General features: G+C 44.1%; 1 protein-coding gene across 1 annotated transcript in view; it reads right to left on the reverse strand.

Moving 5' to 3' along the window:
* Window positions 1-24998, reverse strand: part of ATP8A2 (ATPase phospholipid transporting 8A2) — a 603997-nt gene that overhangs the window by 29007 nt on the left and 549992 nt on the right. Inside the window, exons 34-35 of the mRNA XM_045869211.2 lie at window positions 24389-24477; window positions 18140-18244 (exon numbers count right to left, since the gene is read on the reverse strand). Of these exons, the coding sequence (XP_045725167.1) occupies window positions 18140-18244; window positions 24389-24477 (194 nt within the window). The remainder of the gene's footprint in view (window positions 1-18139; window positions 18245-24388; window positions 24478-24998) is intronic.

Here is a 24998-nt window from a genome sequence, read left to right on the forward strand (position 1 = left end):
ACCAAAGTCTGAGCTTGTAAATACCTCACGGTTATGAAATTGAAACCTAAGGACAACCAATCACAAACCCAACTAGGCTTTAGGTGATAGCCCATCCAGAATTTCCTTCATTTGCAGCGCCTTTTCTCTATGAAACTCTCTCCCTGAGCTCCTTCCTGTTGGTGGAGCGCTCCTAAAACCACGTCTGGTCTGTTGCTTCTAATTCAAATTGATTTTTGCTCAAATAGACTCAATTTTTAATATGCCTGAGTTTATCTTTTAACAAGGGCCAAGTGGCGAAGGAGGGAAGACACGCACTTGGGAGGGTGGAAAGAATAAATAAAGAATAAAAAGGCAATGACGATTTTTAAAGGGCTTGATGCTTATAGATAATAGCTGGAAATAGCACAGGGAGCTGGGAAGAAGCAGAGAAAAATTTAGGGCAGGTATTGAGGACAGTTTTTGAACAATGAAGCCCTACTGGGTGAGAGTATAGTTAGCAGCTTTATCACATAAAAGACTGAAAATCGGCTGTGACTTGACAGAGCATCTAATATATGAAGGGAGAGACATGGGGGTGATGACTTAACAGTATTTTAATCAATTAAATTCCTTGAATGTGAACTTGCGTTTATATGTAAAATGACACAAGTTTGCCTATTTGAGCTGAAGAAGATTTGGGTCAAGTTTGAAACCATTGAGACTGTTCATGAATGTTAGTTTCCTTTTAAAATAGCAAACTTTCTAGTAAGCCCATTAAGCTGCAAATTAATGACAGTAAAAGTAACTGTCCCCATACTTTGCTCCTCCTCTCCTAGGCCCCTTCCTAGGACACAGTGTCTGGGACTGGGCAATAAACATCTGACTTTACAAATTCAGGTAAGAATCCAAACAAACAATTCTAAGTTGGCCCCAGGATCCCCCTGACTCAATTGTCAAAGTAAGGAAAGGTAAGCTTCACTACCGATTAACCTCCTAAACACTAATTAAAGATAATGAGGGATCAAGGTACCTGGCACAGTCTGACCTCTGTGTCCTCCCAGAATTCACAAGAGTCTGATGGTCCGTGTGAGACTCGCAGAGAGGAAAAGGATAAAGTGGAAGCAGGTGCCTGCATCATACGGTCTCCTTGGGAAAAACGCACGGCCCCATCGATGGGGAATACAATAAACTCTCTTTATGAGAATTACATAGAGCAGAATGTGCAGATCTTAGCTGAGGGTATTTGTTGATAGGACTTCAGATCATGAGTGAGTCACTAAGTTTGGACCAGCCCTTGGAGAGAGCTAGAGGCCTTCAACAAATTATCTTTTAAACGAGAACACTTGATTCATGTTTTTGAGGGGCTTAAAGCCCATTCTGGAACAAGGTGGGGTGTGTGTAAGTAACACTTTATATAAAGAGGTGAATGAACTCACGATCGTGCATACTCTGGAGTCCAGCCATGCCACCACCAATATTTGGAAGTATTCTCCTCTGCCTTCTTCTACCTCATCCCACGTGGAGCAGTGTAATATTATCAATTAAGTCCTAAGTAGAGCCAGACAAAGCCATTGGAAAAAGTAATCTGTGTGTATCTGAGCTTCCTTCTCTTTTCCAGTGAACCTCTTATAACTAGGATGTAACACAGGGCCTAGCCCTTCCTACCTGTGTGTGGCTGCCATTCTCATCACTTGTGAGTCAACGCCTTTTCCCAGCTCTGCATGCAGGTGCTGGGGTCCAGTGTCTTCATTCTCATGGCAGAGATGGCAAATGAGGGACTGGCGGCCAACACAGCGCCCTGAGGCTGACACGCACGCTGAGTTAGCCAGGGCTGGACACACAGGAGGTTCAGCTGAGCTCTCCTCAGTCACTAACCTGAGTCAGGTCCCCATTAACTAGCTGGGTTGCTTTGGAGTGGGAGCTAAAATCTCATTTTCCAGAATCTTGTATGTATACTTACAATTCTGTTTCCTGGGGCCAAGTAGCTGGGCTAAGTACCTGAAAGTGTCTCTTGAAAAATGTCTGCTTCATCAAAAAAAAAAAAAAAAAAAATTAACCCACATTCTTCAGCAGAAAGTGACTGTAAACAGTGGGTTTTCAAATCAGCAATTTCAAGAGAACAAGTGTGCAATAATTGTTCAAGGGAGGCCACACCTGCTGGATAATTCTATGTGCAACAAGCAGGAACCATACCACAGCTGCCTTTTAAAATTTGTGTGTTGATTGTTAAGGTAAACAGAAAAGGAAAATTAACATTCAGTTATCTGGTGTCCTTTGAAGGCTGTCCAGATTGAGAACCTGACCTGGGCTACAGAGGGCTGGCAAATGTGACCCCCAACTCTACTTGGCTGGTGGCCACGGATGGTCTTGGCAACTCATCGAGTCCTCTCTGGGTCTCCTCTTTAAAGAAGCATCTTCAGGGTGAACATGGGGAGGGAGACAACATGACACAGACTTTGCCAAGGTCTTCTTTCATTACTTCTAAAGCAGGATTTACTGAAAACTGATAAGCACATGGATAGACAAGGCTTCAGGGGCTCTTCAGGGGGCTCTCCAGGGGTCAGGTCCTTGCCTTCTTCCAAGTAGAATAGCTGCTAAAGCTGCCTGGTATTTCTGGCAAACCATTTCTTTTCAAATTTCAAAATAAGGCAATTGTCCACATCATTGCCTCCTCATGTTTTCCAGGTTAGAGAAGAGCTCTTGTTGAAAAGGTTCACCCAGATCCCACATTGTGTGGCTGCTCTGACGGGTCTGGCCAGATTACCTTACTCTTGGTTCCTAGCAGTCTGTGGAAAGATTCATGGCAACGGATGTGGGGATAGCGTTAGAAAAGATGTGGTAGAAAATAAAACTACCTGGGGCACAGGACAGGGAAAACACGTTTTCCTTCTCTTTCCCAGTGGGAAAAAACCTTTGGATTATAAATTTCTTAAAGAATGAATTGGATGTTTGCAATGAATTATTCATATGTTATTACTTGGCCTCTCTCTGGGTCATCCATGAAAATTGTGAAATAGTGAATTAAAACCACAATTTATCTCCAGTGTTAGATGGTATACTTTCAGAATGGAGAAAGCATACAGGACAATGCTAACATCTAAGAGAACGATGCATCTCTGCTCTGGAAGCGATGCAATTTTTCTGAGATGAAGAACAACAGTCTTCAGGAGGTTAGTGAATCTCCTAAAAATCGAACGCAAAATGGACACGGGGAGGGACGGAGCATAGCTTTCATCAGATGATCAGAGGCCTGATGTGGACATGTTACCATTTCCACCAACATCCACCATGTGTTTCCTCCCCTGCTGAGGAGACACCTTGACAGAGTGACACCCTGCTACCCCGACATTCCTACCTGGACGGATTCTGCTAATCCAAACCTAAACCAAGCCTCCATGGCATTTCTCCGACTGCCAGGACTTGCACAGGATGGCCCCTTCCCCTTCCAGAAAAATAGAAACTTGTGAACTGCTGGTCATGGGCAAACTCTCCTTCCAACGGTTGTGAACATGGTTCATGTAGGGGTGACCTCCCTGGGATCATGATGGGGGGCCTGGAACAGACTTCATATCAGGTGTTGGAGCAAAGTGAAAAGGCGGAAAGACTCTGGGTCCTGGTGACATTCCTGGCCAGGGATCCATCAACCATGACTGCTCTCCAGCAGGAGGTTCAAATTATTGGATAAGCTGGGACCTCTCATGACCTGAAGCGTGGTTTGAATTGGAGCCTGTCTTATTTGCAACAGGAAGCAGCCTCTACGGATACAAGACTTCTTGTTCCAAAACAATTACGAGCCATTGGCCCAAGGACAGACTTTAAGGAACCAAGAGTGTATGCCCAGGAGAGCAACAGGGAGAGTAACCTGAGAGGGTATAGAGAGGACGACATGGGACTTGGCTATTTGTTCTTGGCCTTGTGGCCTCGAGGTATACCTTGCAGTTATTTGTTGAAGAACAGTTTTGGGATATAATTCATAACAGTAATCTAGGTTTTATCATCTTTTTCATTCTTATAACCAGCATATGTTACTTATAGCTGGTATGTTATAGGACAAATAAATCTATGTTATAGAAACAGCTGCCCATTAGGTCTTGTGTGAGAAACTGCATTCCCCACATCAGCAGTGCCAGGAAGTCCCCGGGGCTGGAGGTCAGCCCAAGGGGACATTACCCTAAATTTGCATATTTGGTTGCTTGCTGCTTATCTGCCAGGCAGTTAGTAACCTACAATTTCCTTTTCTCCTCAAAAAGGATGTGAAACCACTATAAGAATGCTTTCTTATAATGTAAATCATTCTAGAGCAGGGTATCAAATATGCACGTCCTGACACAGCCCTGGATGACAGAGGAATTCTGGGGACAGCTATGCCTTGTTTTCACCTGGACAACTGTAGAGACCTTGGTGAAGAAAGGCCAAGTGGTTCTTTTTAATATTCTCTACTTGTGAGATCTCATTCGATAGCTATTTATAATTAGTGAGGCTTTTAATGGCTCCCTGTGGCTCACAGAATAAATCCCCAGCCTCATCACGGGTCATATGATTTGGTCCTTATCTATTTGTCCAACCTAACATTTCACCACCATGCTGGACTCCCAGCCCGTCATACTGAACTTCTCATTGTGCTGGGAGAACTCTGCAGTTATTCCTACAGCCAGAATGCCCTTCCCCTGCTTCACTCCCTGTGAACAGATTCTACTTTGCACTGGGCTACCCCCCCCCATCATTCTCTTAAAGCACTTTGCACACTGTATTCCCATTCTCTATCTGCTCATCTGAAATCATCACTTTACTCTTTTCCTATTCATCACCTAGCATGATCTCTGGCAAAATGCAAGGCTCAATACATGCTCTTGCCTGGATTAGCATCACCACAAAGGATGACAGCACTGGCATCTCTGAGTGAGTGAATACGTATGAGCAACCATGTGTGGAAAATTCTCAGAAACTCCACTTTCATCCAGGCTGACCCCTGAAGCTTAGGAAGAGAATGCACCAGGGATCTGTCAGAGAAATCTACTTTTATAACGTGACCTTCAACAATAGGATATGCGGACTCACAGACATTTAAAAAAGTCATGATACTACTTGTCAGCAGGAGTTTTATACAAAATGTAAGAGTTTGGATATAAATGGGTAATGATTTATAGAAAAAAAAGAGGGGCGCTTGGGTGGCTCAGTCAGTTAAGCATCTGACTCTCGGTTTCAGCTCAGGTCATGATCTCCTGGGTCCTGGGATCAAGCCCTGTGTCAGGCTCCGTGCTCAGCGGGAGTCTGCTTGAAGATTCTCTCTCTCTCCCTCTCTGCTCCTCACCCCACTTGCTAGCACGCATGTGCGCACTCTCTCTAAGTCAAAATAAGTCTCTCTCACTAAAATAAACAAATCTTTAAAAAAACAAAACAAAAAGAAGAAAAAAAAAGAAAGTAGCATCATGTCCTGTGCTGCTCACAGACGGGTGGACACAGTTTTGGGAGAACAAATGATAAACTTCACTATAAATTCAATGATCAGGTTTTTCTTTTGCTGTTCTTGTAAATGGCAGGTGTTTCTTTGTTGTTGTAAGTGGTGGAAGCGGATGAGAAATGTGTGTGCGCGCACACACACACACACAAACACATTATATACACACATCTCAGTTGTTAGAAAGGTGAAAATATTTGCTGCAGACACTAACATGAATAGCGGCACAGAAAATCAAGATGGATAAACAGAGGTGCATCTCAGAGCCTGTACATTTCTAATGATGTCATAAGTTGGACGTGCTCCAACAGAGCTATAAAAGAACAAAAGTCAGAAAACACGAAATCTATGCATGGTTTAAGTATAAGCTGCTGTGTTCAGGAAAGAAATTAATGCAAGGAATCCAGCAGTGACAGAACAATGAAGTAAACTTGATGGAATGATGTGGTTATGTCCTTTGAGAATACTACATAAAAAGAAAGAAGAAGAAAAAGTCGCCTAAAGGGACAATAAGAACAGAGCATCTAAAGTACATAAATGAGGATGTCTGCTGGGCCTAATGGAAGAAATCCCCTGAAGATCCTCAAGAAAACTCTTTATCTGGAATCAGAAGGTGCATTTTTCCCAGAGACATTCCTCACAAAACAGCACAAATACAAATCAATTGTTTTTGAGGCTGCAAGTGTATTTTCATTTCCCGATACTGAAGAAACTAAAGGGAAAACTTTGAGGGAGAGCAGCAATGGGGTCCGCAGCCAGTTGACCTAGGACTGCACAGTTTGTGGGTATAAAGAAACAGAGGCCAGAATGGAATAGAAACACGTGGCTGCAGCATTTCTCTGGGTGATCCAACAAGAAGCTCCCTGGGCTTCTACTCTGAAAAGTCACCGTGTCTCCAGTGCTCCAGCACCCAGAGTATCTGTAGATGGCTGGCCAAAGAATACAACCAATTTGTCCAGCAACATGGTGGCAACCAGGCTTGCTCGCGATCCAGCCCCATGCCTCTTTGCTCTCCCTGAGTACCTCAGTGTCTTCGATCTTCTGCAGCCGGTGAAAGACCCTGCCTGAATGGAGAGCATGCACAAGGCTTTGTCTCCAGTCTGTGGCAACTTGGATATTTCTTCAGTTTTCAATAGATGTGTGAGTGTGGCAGAAAGATGACAGCATGGACAATGATCCCGAAGTTGCACGTGACAAAAGTGCTGTCAGCAAGTTCCTGTCCTTAGCTCTTTTCAGAAAAGCAAATGCTTTCTGAACAGGTAGGATAGAGTCAGGATGACAAAAGGTCTGGGTGACATACCAACGACATACCAACGCTTTAATAAACAAAACAACTATCATTCTAGAAATACATGGAATATCTAAAATTTTTCCCATCTGAAATCTTGACTGTTTGTGATGAACTGGAAAAAAGAAATCTATGGCAGAGTTGGAAATTTTTTATTCCATCATTGATGGAAAGTTCTATTTACCCATAAATTTAAAGAGTGAATGTAAAACTCCTAAGTTATACTTTCAAATTTAAATGCCAAAAATTATTTATTTTATATTCCTTAAATTAGATGGTAAGTGATATTAAAATAACTATATGTGGGGCGCCTGGGTGGCTCAGTCGTTAAGCGTCTGCCTTCGGCTCAGGTCATGATCCCAGGGTCCTGGGATCAAGTCCCACATCGGGCTCCCTGCTCGGCAGGAAGCCTGCTTCTCCCTCTTCCACTCCCCCTGCTTGTGTTCCTGCTCTCGCTATGTCTCTCTCTGTCAAATAAATAAATAAAGTCTTTAAAAAAAAATAACTATACGTGTTTTACTTTCTCTGAAGTGTATATTCTTACCAAAGTCTTCAAATTTTTTGATGAATGTATGCATCTGGATATTGTGACTAAATTGAAATACAGGGATAATGCATGCTTTTAAGGTTACAGCACTGTTTACTAGTTTTCAACTACAAGTTTTTAAAGATTTTACTTATTTATTTATTTGAGAGACAGCAAGTGAGTGAGTGAGGGGAGGAGCAGAGGGAGAGGGACAAGCAGATTCCCCGCTGAGAGCAGAGCCCAACATGTGGCAAGATCTCAGGACCCTGAGATCATGACCTGAGCTGAAATCAAGAGTCAGACACTTAATGACTGAGCCACCCAGGCATCCCCATGAAACACTATTAATATGGCAACTGATCTTTGTAAATCAGGGCTTTTCTCAATACAGCAAAAAGAAAACAGAAAAAATTTGGATAAGACATCTGTCCTCCATAACACTTATTTCAAATTTCTGTCATTTTAAAAATCATCTCACTGTTACTACTAATTGGCTTCAAAACAAGTGTGTTAATTTTAACTGTTATAATAAATTCATACTAAAAAATACTTTCTTTTTTACTCTTTTTTGTACTTTCACTTTTATATATATATATATATTTTTACTTAACTTTTGAAGAATGGGATTCTATGGCTTTCAATTGGCATGGCAATCACATATTTTACAATATTGGGTCATGCATTTCTCTTGCTTAAGCCCTTTCCATGGCTCCTGGTGACTGAAATCCTGACCCCCATCCTTACTGCAAATTTTCACGTGAGCTGGCCCCTCGGGTGACTTTGCCCTGTACTTCGTAGACACCAGCCAGACCACCAGCTCTTCCGGCCATCTGTGATGCATCTTCCCCAGATCTTGGTTGGGTTGGCTATGTGTTTTATTTAGGTCTCTAAGTGACATTTTGAGAGGCTTTCCTGACATGCAAACCCATTCATTCCCCCATGACAAACCTCTGTTCCATGTTCCTCACAGTGGTCATCACTGATTCTCTTGTTTATTCGCTGTTTGTTCGCTGTCTGTTACCCTCACTGGAATGTGAGCTCGAACACGGTGGGGACCTGTCTGTTTCATCCTACACCACACCCTGGCCTGGCACGTCCTCGGTTTTCAATGAATATCTGTTGCATGATGAGTAAATGACTTGTCCCGTATTAAGCCAAACACTGATTCTATTTGCTATGAAGCCAACATGTTTACTCATTAGCAAGTGTGAATTCCCAATTACCACCACCTAAGGTGCCTTGAGCCAATCCTAATTGCTAGGGCAAGAGAATAAACACTGAATAAGCATATTATCACTGCCTTGTTAGAAAGGGAAGACGTAATTGCGACTCACTGAATGGCTAAACCACCAACGCTCTAAGTAGTCCTGGCCTACAGAGGGATTTACTCTTTTGTGCACTAGAGAGACACATTCGTTTTCTTCTGCTCTTATTAGTACAGAAATCCCTCCAAAAGTTCAATAAATCTATTACTAAACGCAGCAGTTCCCATTACAATGATCATCTCTGAGCAATAACTTTTACAAAGTCTCCGAGTTCTCGACTACAAGGTCAATGATGTCATATTCACCTGTGGCCAAATGGCCCTTAACTGGCTTTCCAGGTGCCAGGTACAGAGATGGCACCCACTGCGCCTTACCACAAAGACCACACCTGGCACCTGGGTGTGTGTATGTTCAGAGTAGCGCTGGGTACAAAAACACACCAAAAATAAACAAAAAATGTCCAACACTGCCTCTCAAGTTTTTTTCCTCTAAAGTCTAACACATCCAGGGGATTCAGTAATTCTCTTAAATGCACTACAGAAGCAACTTTGCAGCTGTACTTTTGGGGTGCTAGAAGGTCTACACTGCTTTCCTCAGCCTCCCTAAGGATTTAGGAATGGCCCATTGAGAAATGAGCAGAGGAACCTGGCGGTTCCTGGATTATGTTTAATTTGTAACTCGATTTCAGAATGGATGTTCCTGGTCATCTGTTTTCTGCTCGCTGGAATGCTTTACCATCACAGTTGGAGGGAGGGAGGAAAAGGGAGTCACTGTGAAAAGCAGACACTCACTGATAATGAAGTAGAAAAGCGATTAGCCAAGATCTTCTCAAAACCTCCTGTTGGAATGTGAAATATTGCTATTTAAATGCTAAGACCTACACTGTGAAAAAAATTATTTAAAAATTTACCTCTGCATGTTTCTATTGCTGGTCAAATGGGTTAAATAAAACTGACTTTCAAAAAAAAAGGGATTAGAATATTTCATACGGCTTAACAAGGCATACGATGAGCCATCAGCACCAGTTACTGACATTAACCTCTCAAGTAAAAATGATTTTTGAAAAGGGGCCTTGTTGGCAAACAGAGAAAGCTGACATTGAACTAACCTAAGCTCTGATGGGAAAAAATAAATTTACTCAAGTCATCCCGGAAACAGAGGCTAAGGACGCGTTACCAGCACACCGAGGCCTGACACTAACCTGCCTCCATGCCCATTGGCTCACCTCCCCGCAACACAGGTCAGACCACTGTTTCTTCATCCTCTTCCAGAGATTGCATAAAGATTCTGCAATCCTTTCATTACAGCAACGGCCAGTGGCTCGGCTCCTGGAAAGTCTAGCACAGCTAAGGAGCCACTTAAAGGGGAACAAGAAGTCCTTTGCTTGCTCCGTCCGTAACAAATGACAAAAGGTATTTAAGTTTTCTTCAATTATTAAACACCCATCCATAACAACAACAACAACAATCCCAAAGGCACTCAGGATTTACCATCCGTAAAATAACAGAGAACCAATTATTTTCCGTTGACACAGGAGGCTTAGGCATTAGGTAAATGCTAATTAGGTGTTTTACTTCCTTAGGAGTTGATTTTCCTCATCCTCTCTCTTTCCTTTGCCCAGGATGCAAACAGTCACCAGAAATCCCCATTTGGGTAATCCAGTGAGCCTTTCTGTAATTTCCTGCACCGTTTACTCCCTTTGTTCTACTAATGCATTTCCTCACCTGTTCTGAGTATTTGTCAGCAAGGTGACTGACACCCTGGGCTTGCGTGGGGGTGCGGTGGACTCTCCCACGGTTCTACGAACCTCTCCCTGTGGTCTCAACCGCCACGGGTGCCGTCTTAGGTCTTGCCCTGGGTTCTTCCCTACACAGGATTAAATCCACTCAATTAGTTTCTTTCATAGACCATCCTAGTCTCCATTAAGGTGATTCTGGCTGGAAATCATCTTCCTCAATAAGGCTTTTCTTTTCTGAATCCTATCAAAGCAGCTGAGCGCCTTTGTGAACTCCTTTGTTTGTATTTGCTCTGAAGTTGACAGACTGACTGTTTGGTTTCCGTATTCCTGTAGGGGAAGGCAGAGTCTCTATGTTCTCTTTACATTTAGGGATGCATAAGGCACGAACGTGCAGCTATTATTTTCCGGTTTCCTTGGAGTTCTGCAAAGGGAAGTTATCAGACTGGCAGATTTTGACCTTTTCCCGAAGCTTCCAGTCAGATTCCTGCTCTCAGGAAGCCAGCTCTCCTGGTCTCTCTGGGGGCTCCACTGCTTTCCACGCAAGCCAACTGAGACACAATTGGAAATGGAAGCACTTGGGTAGCTCTCAATACCCTGGCTTTGTGGAAGGAAGCCTGGAGTCAAAGAGGAGGGTCTGGCCTCTGACTTTGCTTGGGTGATGCTGGGGGGAGGGGGTGACCCCACCTCCTTGAGGCTGAGCCCCCTTTTCTGCATAGGAGCACACTCATTCACAGCATGTGGTGATAATCATTTCGAGACAAAGAAAATGGGGCATAACTCCTGTTAAGCCCATGGCATTAAAAACAAGGAAGAGAGGGGGTGGAGGGTGGGGGGCACTTCTCGGGATTAAAAGAAACATAAAAACACAGCAACCAAAGGTTACACGTGGCTCTTGCCTCGATCCTCATGCAAATCTAATAAATCCCTAAAAAGAGAGGGTTGGTAGGACTCAGAAAATCTGTTTATGGACCGGGTATCAACTAATACCAAGGAATTATTAATTTTTTTTATGTGATAACAGGCATTGCAGTTACGCTGTTTATATGTAATAGCACAAACCAGTGTAACATGTATTAACAGATAATACATGTTAAAATGTACGATGCGATATTTAGAGCTACATCCTTAAGTGTGTGAGGGTGAAAAGTGAGGTCAGGGATTTGCTTTATATGCTTCAGCGAAACCCAAACGTGGCCAAAAAGGAGCTAGATGAAGCGGTTGCGGCAAAATCTTGGTAAGCGTTAAAAAATTTGGGCGGGGAGGATACGGGAGTTCTTTGTACTAAGTTGCCCTACTGTTGTGTCTGCTGAATATCTGAATAACGGACAAAAGTTTCAAAATGAATACATTAAAGGCAGCCCAGGCTGACAGTGTCCTAGTGGCGAGAAGTCAGACAACTTAGTCACGTCAGAGAGTGTGTCCTCAGGACTGCAGGTCCCTCCAGGACAAGGTCTCAACTGTCCCCGAGGACCCAGACCTCGACCCAGTACCGACACTGTTGTCTAAAAAGAGCCAAGAGCCAAGGGCCAAGGGGCAGCACCAGCCGCAGAAAAGCATGACCCAACCCAGAAAAGCCTGGGAGGGCAAAGGGAGGTGGAAGGCCAAAAGAGGGAGAGGAGGCGGAAATCACTGTGTGGCCTGAGTCTGCACTTGGCTGGACAGCTGATGGGAAAGGTTCTAGACCAGGGAGCCGCGGGAGGAGGGCTGTGTGGAGGGTGGAGCGAGGCAGGAAGGCACCACCGCAGGGAGACCAGTCAGGGGGACTGCGCAGCAGAGAAGCCACTGACCCCGGGAACGGTGCTGGCCCCGGGGGCTGCAAAGGTGGCCAATTTCGGAGTCCTGGCGCCCTGCTGCGTGCGGCAGCAAACGGGGGACAGGATGATGCTGAGAGAGCGTGAGGTACTGCAGCACTTTGTCACTGATGGGGGCGGGGTCCTCAGGGGGAGACGGCCAGCTCGGGCAGAGACGTGCTGCGCACAGTCTGGATGTGGGACGCAGCCTGGCTGGGAACACGCTCTTCTTTGCAGCATAGAGTCAGTGGAAGCAGAAATCCAAGGCTGACTTGGGCAGCTGACAGGATTGTGAACTCTCCCCCACACCCCTGACCCCAGACTCACTGTGGCTTCCTCCCGCTGCTCTGGTGTGTCTAGGGCTTGGCAGGGTCCGTGCCCTTCACCCCAGTCAGGGGCGCCTACCCTGATGACGCAAACCGGAGAGTGTGCTGGACTCACGCTCTGAGAGCTCTGGGAAAACCCACGTGCGTTAAAACGGCCAGTGAAACTTGCTATTCAGCTTCTATGTTAGGGAACAACATGCTGTCAACACTTGCCCAACGTCTCCATATGCTATAGATTTAACATGTGTTATTTCCCTTAAACCTCCAAGTCACGTGATGGTGAGAAAGCTGAAGGTCAGAGACGTAAATAACCCAGCCAAGGTCACACAGCTCAGTGAGTGGCAGGGCTTAGAGCCCCACTCAGGTCCGTCTGTCTCTACACTCAGTGCGCCTTCCTCTGCTTCATGACACAGTGATGGAAAAAATGCAGCTGGAAGTGAAATAAATCCTAACCAGGTGTTGGGAGCAGACATTTGCCACCTGGCCTGGAGAGGTCTGCTAAAATGATGCCATAATTTCCTAGCCTTTTAGCTAATAAAAAACTAATAGACACTTTAGGGAGGAAAAGTGTGGGGAGGGGAAACAAAGGGAAGACAGAGAGACGTGCTGCCAATAACCAAAACTAGGAGGAAAAACTATTCCTCCTGAAATGATTTAAAGTCTATATTGGGGAAATAATATACAATCAAGCCGGTGTATCTCCTATTTTGAGGCTTGCTTGCACTCATCTTTGACTCAGCAGTTACACAATTTTGACTTGGGAGGTGTGACACCACCAAAGAGCTTTTAAACATTATTTTAAAGACCAAAGGATCTCTCCTTAAAGCTCGAAGCATAGTGGCTATTTTTTGAGTTGAGTACTCACCTCAAAATGTATTGGGGAGTTTTTGGTTTTTAATATGATTGGTTTTTAAAAGAGCACCCAGGTGAGTGTCGCCTGGAGTGGACGAATAATCTTTGGTGTGTCTGAAAATGGTGCTGATGCGTTTCAGGCTCTGGCCTCTATGTTCCGCTGATAACACTCCATTAGGATTCCCAGATGGCTGGCTTGGAGCCGTGCCCCGCCTATCTGCACAAGGGAGCCTTGATGACATGGGCGCCGTGTGAGCCCAGGCTGTGGCACCCGGACACAGACCAAACCACATTTCCCTCCGGAATCCCCAGGAGGCGGACAGGCCGTCTAGATTACTCCGTGTGTGCCGGCTCGGCCCCGGGGTCACAGAGCCCATGTATCAGCATTCACGAGGACATAAAACCAAATAAGAGATTCGGTGATCGCTCACCATAAGGCAAAGACCAGTCAGCCGGCTACCTTTACCAAGGGCACAGAGTAAATTATACTGCAGGGAAGCACTTAAGTGAAAGAGAATCCCACCGCCTTGCTGGGGAAAGCCAAGGGTAGCAACCAGAACTCCTTGACCTTGAAACTGGAGAAAATCAGCCCAGAGCCTACCCTACCTGCCTGCCCCCGGCAACTGTGATGAACAGAAAGAAGTTCTAAAACAAAACAAGGGTCTCCTTGTGGTTTATTCAGATTAAGTATAACTGGAAAACTAGATGTTTTCATCAAATATATTCACCTTGCTTCTTGACTGCTGTAACACCCAGAACATCCGAACACCCTCTTACCTTGAACCAAGGAAGAAAAAACAATTTAAGGGGAAAAAATTTAGTTTGCTACCCATCCATGACATCTTAGGCATTTTTAAAAATTATATTTGTAAAGGTAAATGACCACCGGTAGGTTTTCTTCCACCAGAGGAAAAAAAAAATTGCATGAGTTACATTTTAGGAATAAAGAGGGAGAGGAAGAAAATATTACCAAAACATTGAAAGAAAGAATTCTTCCCTTTAGCTCATTTTTTCAGACACCCGCAAAGTACTGAGATGCGTGACAGATTCTATTCCACACACAGAAAGGTAGGGATATCTCTTGGTCAAGATTTTGGGGAAGATGGTTTGGGGAAAGGTATTCTGAACAATACAAATACTAACAAGTGTCTAGTGTTTGTGAGGTACACAACCAACCTATCAAGAAAAAATGTGTCATCAGGAAGAGACAAAATAAAAGACAAAATAAAAACATTTCTGTTAGCCACCTGAAGCATTTTATTTCCCTGTACTTTCTAGATATCTCATTTGCAGATCTCGTCTTTTTTCTTTATCAGCTTGTTTTCTCTAAGTCATGAGCACAGGCTTAATTATGCATAAATGACACACGTTCATTTTGGAAGACAAGTTTTACTAACACAAAAGTGCAGGAGCATGCTAATGAAATTTTCATGTTTACCAAAATAATGTAAGAGTTTGGGGCTTCGACAAGATCAATAAAATGGTAAGTTGAAGTGTTTTATTGAATGGATAAAGGGCGTAGAGGGACACTTAGAATTTCTAGCTACCGTTTCAAAATTGTAATTGTAAATTTGGCACGAAAGGGCTTTTTTTTAGATTAATGCATAAAATTTTTGTTCTTTTTCTTAGGAGTACATTCCTGAGAAAAACTGCCTGAACATTTGCCAGTGACTTGGACCCAGGTTTTATGACTTGGCAGAGTGTCCTGAAGGGGCCTTTAGGAAGGCTTTCAGCATTGAGCCGCGTAGCTGTCCTGTGGTTAGGGATGTTGAGGACACCTGGCGAACAGAGGCCCTGGAAGGCAGGATGGGTGGGAGGACCAGCTCCCAGCCTACTCATCTTTGCATGGGTAGGCGATGCTGACATCCCACACGTCTGTCCATCTGTGACTCTGTTAGCTCTATTCCGAAGCCATGACTTAAAAGACCCCCTCATGACAGGGCCGCCTGCATCTCTCTGAGCATCTCTCTGTGGCTACTCCCTGTGTGAGCTGACGCAACGGGCACGGATAATGCAGGTTCACCCTCCCTTCCTCACCACCAACTCACTGAGCTTTTGCAGTTCCAGTCGGTCAACAAATATTTACAGAGCTTTCACTGTGTGCCAGCCTAACAGCTAAAGAGAGATGCACAAGCCCACGGAAATATTCGGTGGGGGTGGGGAATAAGGAGCAGGGAGGTGTGAGAAGAGAGAAGTACTCAGGCTCCCTCAACGAGGGTGTCTCTAAATCCTTACAAGGAAGAACGCAGCTCAAGAAACCTCCGTCCCTCTCCCCCACCCCATCCCTGGGCTTACCCTCCCCCACCCCTCACCAGCACCAGGGGTGCACAGGAATCCAGGCAGGTGTGAAAGAAGCAAACAAAGGTGATAAACGAACAGTTGTGAGGCCAAGCAGGACAAAATCAGAGCAGCCAGTTGCCACTATCTAGTTTGCAAAGGGACCACCCAGAAAATCTGGAGCAATTAGAGGAGCGAGAAAAAAAACAAATGGTGGTGGTGGTGGCTGGGCGCTTGAGGACGAGGGGAGGAGGGGATCACACAAGTGGGGCAGGACACTGGGACTGGAGGAGACCGAGTCACGGGGTGGGGGGGGCACACACACATTCATGTGCCACAGTACAACTATGAAGTTGCAACATTTACAAAGCGATCAGAAAACAGATTTTAAAATGCAGAGGGAAGGAAACCACATTTAAATTCTAATTATCTTCTGATACTCACTGGAACATTGAAAAGTGAATTTTGAACAGGATATGTGAGTTTTAAAAATTCCATTCTTTTTATCAACATTAAGGAGGGCTCATACCCCCCTCCAGCCAAACTGAAGACCAGCAGCTGACACTCTGCATTCCGGCCACGGGTCAGGCAATACGCCGTGCTGTGCGCATTGTTTCATGAGCCCCAGCCCCCCTCCCCCCACATGTTAGTCTTCTCACTGTATGAAATAGCTTGTCCAAGGTCACATGGCTAAGCAGTAGCTGAGCCAGAATTCAAACACAGGCTCCAGATTCCTTTCGGGGATTGCACTACGGCACACAATCCCACCAGTGCCTCTCTACAGGCTGCTCCCTCTGCTGGAAACACACACTCATCATTTCCATCTACTCACCTCCTCCAAGCCCTCTTTTCCATCCTCTCTCCCACGTGAAGCCCTTCATCTCTCAAGCCAGATGGCCTCCTGGCTTGCTGCCTCCTCTGAATGCCTCCACGCTACCCACCCCATGTCCAGCCCCGTTTTAACCTCCGGGGCCAGAACCAGACCCTGACCCACATCAGATCAAACACGGTAAAGCACATTCTTATACCATGCGAGGGGCAAGGTTTTCCTGTCCAATGTTGGAGAAGAGTTTTAGAATTTGGCTTTGAAATTCTCATTTTACTTAGAAGTTACCCATGATCTCTCAGCGGTTACTGTGTGTATGTAAGCATTCTTGAGATCTAAGAGGCCTTGGGAGTTGTTTTCAAAGATGCTAAAACTCGGTGTGCTTAATAAGCCTAGCAGTTACTAAGACTGATCTGCATTTTGTAGAGTTTTAAGCCTTTATGAATTTCAATTTGCAGAGGCTTCTCCCTATTTTTAGAGCCTATGAACACTTTTTTTCCTCAGGTCTCAGAATTTTGTAAGTCCTTGAAAATCTAGTAGGTGCTAAGCACTGTGCCTAAAGAATCTAACGGATAGCGCAGGCCTTAGCCAAGAGCTGCCCTGTGTAATGGTTATATATAGCTCTTGCTTCAAGCCTCGCCGCTGTCCCCACACACTTGTGGCTTTCAGCTTATTGAAGACAGTGATTTTTGTCCTGTTGACAGATTATTCTTTAGAGCGACGAGCACAGCTGCCACGTAATGGATGCTAATGGACTCACTTGTTAAAAAATGTCATAAACAAACACAAAAACCACAGCTTCAACTATGTACTCTACCACCCCTTTCCTAAAACATCTGCAGTTATTTAAAGTTATATTCCTAATGCTTCTCAAAATTTGGATTCTCTTTCCTTAAGAAAAATGCTTTGTCTTCATTGCTTTGGACGATGGTATGAATAAACATAATACAAACAAGACACATAGTAGGAATCTCTAAAAGTATTCAACTTGTAGATTTCTGTTTCCCTGGTAGTTAGCTACATATTTCCTTCGAAGCATTTATGGGAGAGTTGTACTCATAATTTTCCAGACATGCCATGTGTCTAAGACAGAAATGCTAAACTGTTCTTGGGTCCAGGTAGACTTTCTTTGGTAGTATATGGGCTTCAACTAAATGCAATCTAATAACATTATAACAAAAATGATTAATCAAAAGCTTTTCACATGCCCAACTTTTAGGGACGGGGAAGAGGTGGCTGAGGTTCTACCACAAATAAGGGGAGGGAACGACAGCATTTGTTTCTGTGAACTAGCCCGTACGTCACATGATCGTTTTCACAACACCAGCAGAAAATCATGACTCATGAAAAGGAAAACAAAAAGGCCCAGGTATACTTGCTGTGAACCGTAACAAGATTTACATGAATAACAGGCGTTATTTGGCGCGCAAATCTTCATGGTAGATACTCATCCTTTAGTATAATAATTGGCCCTGATATCAAAAGGCCTAGCTTTTAAATACTCTTTGGTAAAATAACCAAAACAGAACTTTTCCACATCAGGATAGTGTTGCTACTATTTCCTACATGGAAATAGTATGGGTTGTTTTACCCGGATCCAATAAAAACCCCAGCTTTACCCGGGGACAGGCCAGATTTCACGCGGCCACTGAGAAACTGTAATTTAAATCTCTCTATGACAGTATTCTTAGAGAATAACCAAAATGCTTAGAACTGAGCAGTTTATGCTCGCATAGAAAACCGAGAAGAGAAAAAGAAAGCCAGGAAGGAAAGGTAGGGAGAAGGGCTGGGAGGACTGGTGCTCCCCACACACTCGGCTGGAGCTGGCCCACCTCTTTCCATTACTGTCCCGAAGCATCGCCTTCCCCATCACTCTGGACTTCATCTCCAGCTCCTGCACCTCCTCCAGCAACGTTTTTTTGCAGGTATGCTTGGCCCTGTGTCACAAGGAAAAGACAAAAAACACATGACACATGAACCTTACACAGCTATAGAGACCAGTCGCTCCCTTTGGGGCCATATCTCGATGCCCTTTGAGGCCGAGGCTGTGGGCTTTGGACATCACGGAACATTCACTGTCCCTGTGTATGGCCAGGGTTCCACTTTCATAACTTGGGAAGCATCCCAAGTCTTGTAGAACACACTTGAACCATGAACCTCCAAAGTTACCCCACATCCCCCAAAGAACACCACTTGTTGCTGAAAGCCTGGGGATCTGGCTGAGGACCCACGCCATTCAGACCAAAGACCGGGGTTCACGGATATTCATGGGTCTATCTCTAAAGCTTCTCACCGCAGGACCTAAGAACCCAGAAGACGCTTTAAATCCTTACCTAGTGGATGTATGCTGGTCCCCAGGCCCTGGCCCCTACTGTGATCCCAGAGCCCCGAGTGAGCAGTTTGTTCTCTTTTTTAGCGTGGAAAGAGCCACTATCAGAGCAGGAATGGGAATTATAATGCTGGAGTTCATGCTCTTCAAGCCAAACCCTGCACCTAAAATTTAGGGTCAACACAAATATCCAGGCACAGCTTCTCCACCCTTCTCTTGCAGAGACTTACCATTAGGGCCCATATTCATGGGCCCGCACGGAGTAAAACAACTGAGGGAGTAACAAGAACAAGCTGGCCTCTCCACCACAGCCAAAACCTCAGCCTGGTCCTGTCACTCCCCTTGAACTGTAGGAAGAGCTGCCTGCACCCTTTTTCTGGTTAACGAAAAATACCTTACAACGTTCAAATAAGCGGCTGAGCCAGGATCTTCCTAAAATTGAGGCTACACACAGAGCTACTGGTTGGAAAGGATCCAGTTGAAGAAAGGCAGTTGGCTAGACATGGGTATGAAATGGGAAAAGAAAAACTCAAGAAGAAAAAAAGGCTCCGAACTTAGCAATACAGGGCCGTTTTCCTTATTATGAAAAGCTTTTCATTTCTTTCAGTGTAAACAGACGTGAAGATCCTGCTAAGGACCAGGACTCCAAGACAGAATACGAACAAACGCGGAGCATCTCTGCAAGGAAGTGAGAACAGTGTAGCAGGAACATTCGTGAGCGGTTTCAGGGGAATCACGTACTCCCGCCCACCCTCCACCTTCAAGGGAAGAAAGTCTGTTAAGATAAAACCCAGTCATCCCCTAACACTCCAAGTTAATCTATAATGGAGTATTAGTCCTAAGACACTGTATATGTGGCTGCCATTCCTTTCCCCCAAAGTAAACACGAGAACTTAGCCGCACAGGTTTTAACACATAATACCTTAATTACATCAAGCCGAGTCCGGGGGCTCAGTAGTGATAACATACCGCAGTTCAAAGCAGAGGCCGTGGAATTTTAATTTAAACAAGAAATGAGAAAACATTTAACGTTTTGCTGGAGACAGTCAGAAAGAATGTTAAAATTTACACTGTTGTGTATTATTGAATATGTTGGGCCCCCAACTTTCATTTTCATCTCATGGGCTCATGGGGCTGGAATGGTAACAAGACAACCGAGGGGCAAGCCCCACTCCAGCAGGATTCACCCTGGATATACAGGCCCCAGGAGAACACGCGTGCCTGCCCTGAGGATGAGTGTGTGCTCTGTTTCAGACCCTCCTCCCTCTACCACTGTCCTCCCCTCCTTCCTCTCTCTTCCTCCCCACACAGAGCAAGCAGAGCTCACTAACCTCTGGAACAGCCCTCGGACTTCTCTTCTGGGCTGGGTGACAGGGGCATCATCAAGAAGCAGACGAGGAACAGGAAGGCCGGCCAGTGGGTGCAGGGCACTGGAAAGCTATACCTTAGCCCAGGGGAGAAAGAATCTGGCCCACTGCATTGAAACTGCTGGTTTGGGCTCATACATAAAATCACCTCAGAAGGAAAGGATCTGAGGATGCTGATGCCCCCAGGCACTGTGCATGTTCTCAGTGGACGAAATTCATCTGTATTCAAGAGTTACTCAGCAATTTCTTAGTATTTCCACTAGGCTAGCTCCCGTGAGCTAGCCTGGGGACTTGACCACTATTTGAGAATGCCGGGTAGCAACGCTGGGGATGATTCTGTGAGTCTTTCTGCTTGTGGCACTGAGGTAGAAGCAATGTTAGCAATGCAAAACTGCTTTCTCAACAGCCTTTACCTAATAAAGCCTTAATTAGATAAATGATTCCCCCTGCCCATCAAAGTCCACCTGTGAAAAGCCAGTCTTTAAGCATTAGCCACCGGCATGCAATTTAGGTCTCACCAGGAGCTGGGGTTTGGCTTGCTCTCAGTCACAGCTGTGACAGAGTGAACCCCATGATCCATGAGTGGCTTATCCCCAGTGGTCCGGGGCTGCTCCATCTAACCCCGCATCAAGAAACCAGATGATTGCAGAAGAGGCAACGTGGGGTTGCTTAGCCACTGTCAAGAGCGCGAGAGTCATCTGTGAGCCCCCAGGGATAGCTGTGGGTAACTCCAGGTTATGAGGAACTTCTAAAATAAATAGATTGGCTTAGATTTTCTTTTGTTTTTTTTCTGGAAACTTTTTTCCTCCACTCTTTCTTTTGCATGGAAAAGTAGCAAGTCAGAAGGATACATTAAATTCTAAATGTGAATGAAAATGTAAATACAATGTGCTTCACGTGAGTTTAGTTCAGGTAGAAAGTTTTTTTTTTTAAAAAATCAAGACTCATTTGTATACAGAAATTTCTTATTACCTTTTATTTCCATTTAACTGCCTATCTGGGATTATAATAAGGAAATGAAGTCCTCCTGGAATTGCTGAACGTATTGTGTGCTGACTGGTAAAGTATAAGAGATACAGTTAGATAAAAGGAGACTGGTTCCTGTGTTCAGTGGCCTTGAGCTTTATATTATTTTTATAAAGCAACTAATGGATTTCTCCTAAATGAGAATAAGTACATAGCAGCTTACCTAAGAATGCTGTCATGGGCAAACATTTTGGAAGTGTGTACGCTAAAGGATATTAAAATAGTTCTGGGCAATTTAAATTTCATGCTCCTAATAAAAATACTCATTAGCCAGGTATCACATATAATCAATCAATTATTTTAGTAAAAGATGTGTTAGTTTGGTCCCTCATGAAAATTATGGTTAACAGGATAACAGAGTAGGTACTTTATGGCATCCAAATCTGACTTAAGATAGTCTAGTAATGGATCTTCAAGCAGAAAGCTAACAGACTTCATGGAAAAAATGACTAAACTTATGCTGAGTTTCTTTTTTCTTGAGTTTTCTTTTTTCTTTTTTTTTTTTTTCCTGACTCTGAACAGTCAAGGTCCTAAAATGGCAGAGAGGGACTGGGCAAAGTAAGGGGTGGGGGGAAATGCAGAAAGAGAGCAGTTCACTTTGCTAAGCGCTCCTAGAAACACACATGGAAAGGTGGGCCTGCATTCTGCTGGGATTTAAAGCTCTTTCAAAATAGAGTCAACCACTAAAATTCAAAACAAAACAAGAGATCTGTAAGATTGGCCCAAGGCAAGATGAGAGAACGCAACTGCCCTGCAAACATTGCCCCACGTCCCTGTCATGGCACAGGCTCCTCGGGGACCCGGGATTCCGGTTCACTTCACTCAAAACTCTCCTTGGAAGTCCAAGGAGAGCCATAGCACATCATGTTTCAATAAAGAGTTGACAGCTGGAACCAAATGAAGGGTGGCTGTGGACAATCAGGGCTCATGTTTTTGTCCAGTGTGCAGGAAGGGAAAACAGAACACATTCTGGGAGGTAGAAGCTCAGAAGGAGAAATCACAGTCCCGTGCGGTGGCCTCACTGGAGGTGAGCAACGCATAGTCTGCTTCCACTTCCCGGAGAAACCTCTAATTTACTGGATCCAACAACATCTATTTCAGGCAGGGAGTATAACGTAAGATAAAACCCGAGCCCCGTGATCTCAGGGAAAATTCCCAAATAAGCTTGCCAAATGCTTGTCTTTGAGGAGAGAGGTGACTGTAGTTTAGACATTAAATGTGTATTACAAATTGAGCATGTACTTTGGGCAAATACTGCTGGGGGAGGGGCGGGCAGAGCCAATATACACCATTCTCCCTGGCTTCCCCGAATAAAACCAGACAAAAGTACATTTCTGTAAGTGCCTCTGGACTTCAGTAGGAGCCTTTCCGGCTCAGCCCAAAGCTGAGGTGCTGTCTGCTCCTGGGAAGGGCTGTTTTCTGGGCCTGTCCCGGGCAGGAGGCGGCGGGCACGACCATGCCCAGGGTCTGCCTGTGCTGGTCCCCCGACCAGTGCCTCCTTCGTAGTGCATGGGCCCTCCTCCTACCTGGCTGGCAAGCTTCTCGGAAACAAGGGACTTTTACTTTTTCCATATGGTGGAGCTGGAGGCAGTGCCCTTTGATTTATCCTTGCTAAAATGTAAATGGTGCTAATTTTATAGTGCCGGGGGAGAACAAACACAAGTCCTGTTTGAAGGAGTAATTTGCTTCATTGGTGACGGGTAACTTTTACTTGGAATGGATTGGAAAAGGTCCAGAAGACTGATGAGGAGGTAGAGACACTGTAATCGGCAGCCACTTTTTGAAATAGTAGAAAGATACTTCTGCTAAGGTCTCACTCGGCAAACACAGACTCGGCAAACTTTTTTTTTTTTCCATGACGTTAATCAAGATAGTTGAATTAAAATAGGCTGAGATTAATTTATAATCACATTCCTATTCTCAATCACTATAAATTGTAAAGTGATCTGATGTAGCCAGTATCATGTTGTATTTACCCAAAACTAACCTGTCATGTAAAATTGAAGAGATTTAGCAAGGTAATAGAGCGTGCCACAACTGGGCTATGTGCTGTAAGAACAAATAATAGAACTAGCATTTTGTTTCAGCGCATTTATTAGATTAAGAAAACATCTTTCCTGGCTATAATAATTTCATTTCCAAGGATTCTAATTCAGCTATTTATAGAATACAGGTTTAGCAGATAAAAGGGAAGTAGTGGAAATCAAGGCATTTAATAGAGTTATTTAATTTTTAGTAATAGTTGCAAAACTTAGTGAAGAGAAAAAAAACACCCAAAATATGTGCTATACAATTCTCTCTCTTCCTCTCTCTCTGCATTAGGCATCACCGGTTGTCAAGATAATGCCAAAATGAAGACTTCTTCAAAAGACATCCTTAACTGTCAGGCAAGAACAATTCACCTTGAATGTGGGAGGAAGGAGAGATAAAAATGAAATCTGATGTCTTCTCCTGGAAGGTATGGATTAAAGTCTCAATTCTCTACCTCAGGGCCCCAAAATAATTATGCTTTGCCCAAAGTAAAACCAATCCAGGAGTCTCAATTTTCAGGGAAGTTGGCAACTATTTGTAGGAGGAATCAACCTACCCCAAACAAAAATCAATATTATCTCTTTTGGAGTCTTCCATCTCTTTCTCATGGGTGAAATTAAAATTAACATTATCTTGGAACTTAGTTGCTTAGTTTACCTTGTGCACAAGATATTTCAGAAACAATATATTTTGAAACATGTAAGCAAAACTGCGCATGAATTATTTCCTACTTAACCTACATTATAATTTCATCTTTGTGATTAATCTTCTCATAGATTTGTACACTGACACTCTAAATAAATTACTTTTGAAGGACTCCTCCTGTGAATTATTGGAAAAATGAAGACTACTTCATTCCAGGTTATTTTCTAACTTGAAATGGCTTACATATACACAATTTTTATTTAAGTCTGGGATTTAAAGCCAGGTTATATTTGTGATCACTTAGGCATTGATTTTTTAGATATAAGGAGAAATGAGTTTTGGGTTATGCTTCCTAAACCTGATGGAATGAATCTGTACTTAGAAACCCTCCCTTAAAATAATGTAAAAGCACCATACCTACTGACCTTTACATAGCCTGTCTTGGGACTCCTTTTTGTCTATATTCTCCTATCAAGGTGAAGCACAGGTTAAAAGAAAGAAAGAAAACCACAAGAAACCAAAACCCCCAACACCCTTTATAAACATCTGTTGCTGGCAGGTAGCAGAAGACCTGTTCCTTCTGAAGTCTCATAGCATGAAATACCCTATGGCCAGCATTCATGACAGGTGACTGCAAGGACAGAAGAGCAAGACTTAGGGTGACTACATCACTTTTCACTTACGCTCTCCATGCTACATCTTCCATCAAACATGCTGTGGGCACCAGAAATAATCCCAGCCAGAAGTGTGCGGAGCTCAGGACCATTGTTGCCTGCAAGGAACAGAAGTGACAAGTGTGTTAATACTTGTTCTTTCAAAAGCAGATGTAATTGAACCAACATGAAACATTCCATGACACAAAAACAACAGAAAGCATTAAATTCAACCACAGTGAAAACATTCACCTAGGAAGGATGTCCAGGGGACCTGATGTGGTGAGCGCCTCTCTGTTGATCTCCATCAGCTCTTGCCTCCTTTTATTTTAACAAGTGTTGTTGTCTCCTTCTGTCTATAAAGTGCTTTTAAGCCCCCTTCTAGTCAGAATGTTGACCCTAAAGCCCTCCTTTAGAGAAAGCTGGAGCCAGACTCCTACCAAATAAACTTTTCTCTACTAGGCTCCTCACATCCTCTTCCCCTATCCATGAGCTCATGTTCCTTCACTGCTCATTCATTCACAGAACCAGTACCTTGGCGCAAGGCCGGGTGATTCTCAACACCCAGAAGAGGAAAAGGAATGGTTATAGACTTTGCCTTCAAGGAACCTATAATTGTAAGTACGCACGTGCACACGCA

Source organism: Mirounga angustirostris, unplaced genomic scaffold (genome assembly GCF_029215605.1).
Source record: "Mirounga angustirostris isolate CCGP_5_RB_7025 unplaced genomic scaffold, mMirAng1.0.hap1 SCAF_3, whole genome shotgun sequence".
NCBI lineage: Eukaryota > Metazoa > Chordata > Mammalia > Carnivora > Phocidae > Mirounga > Mirounga angustirostris.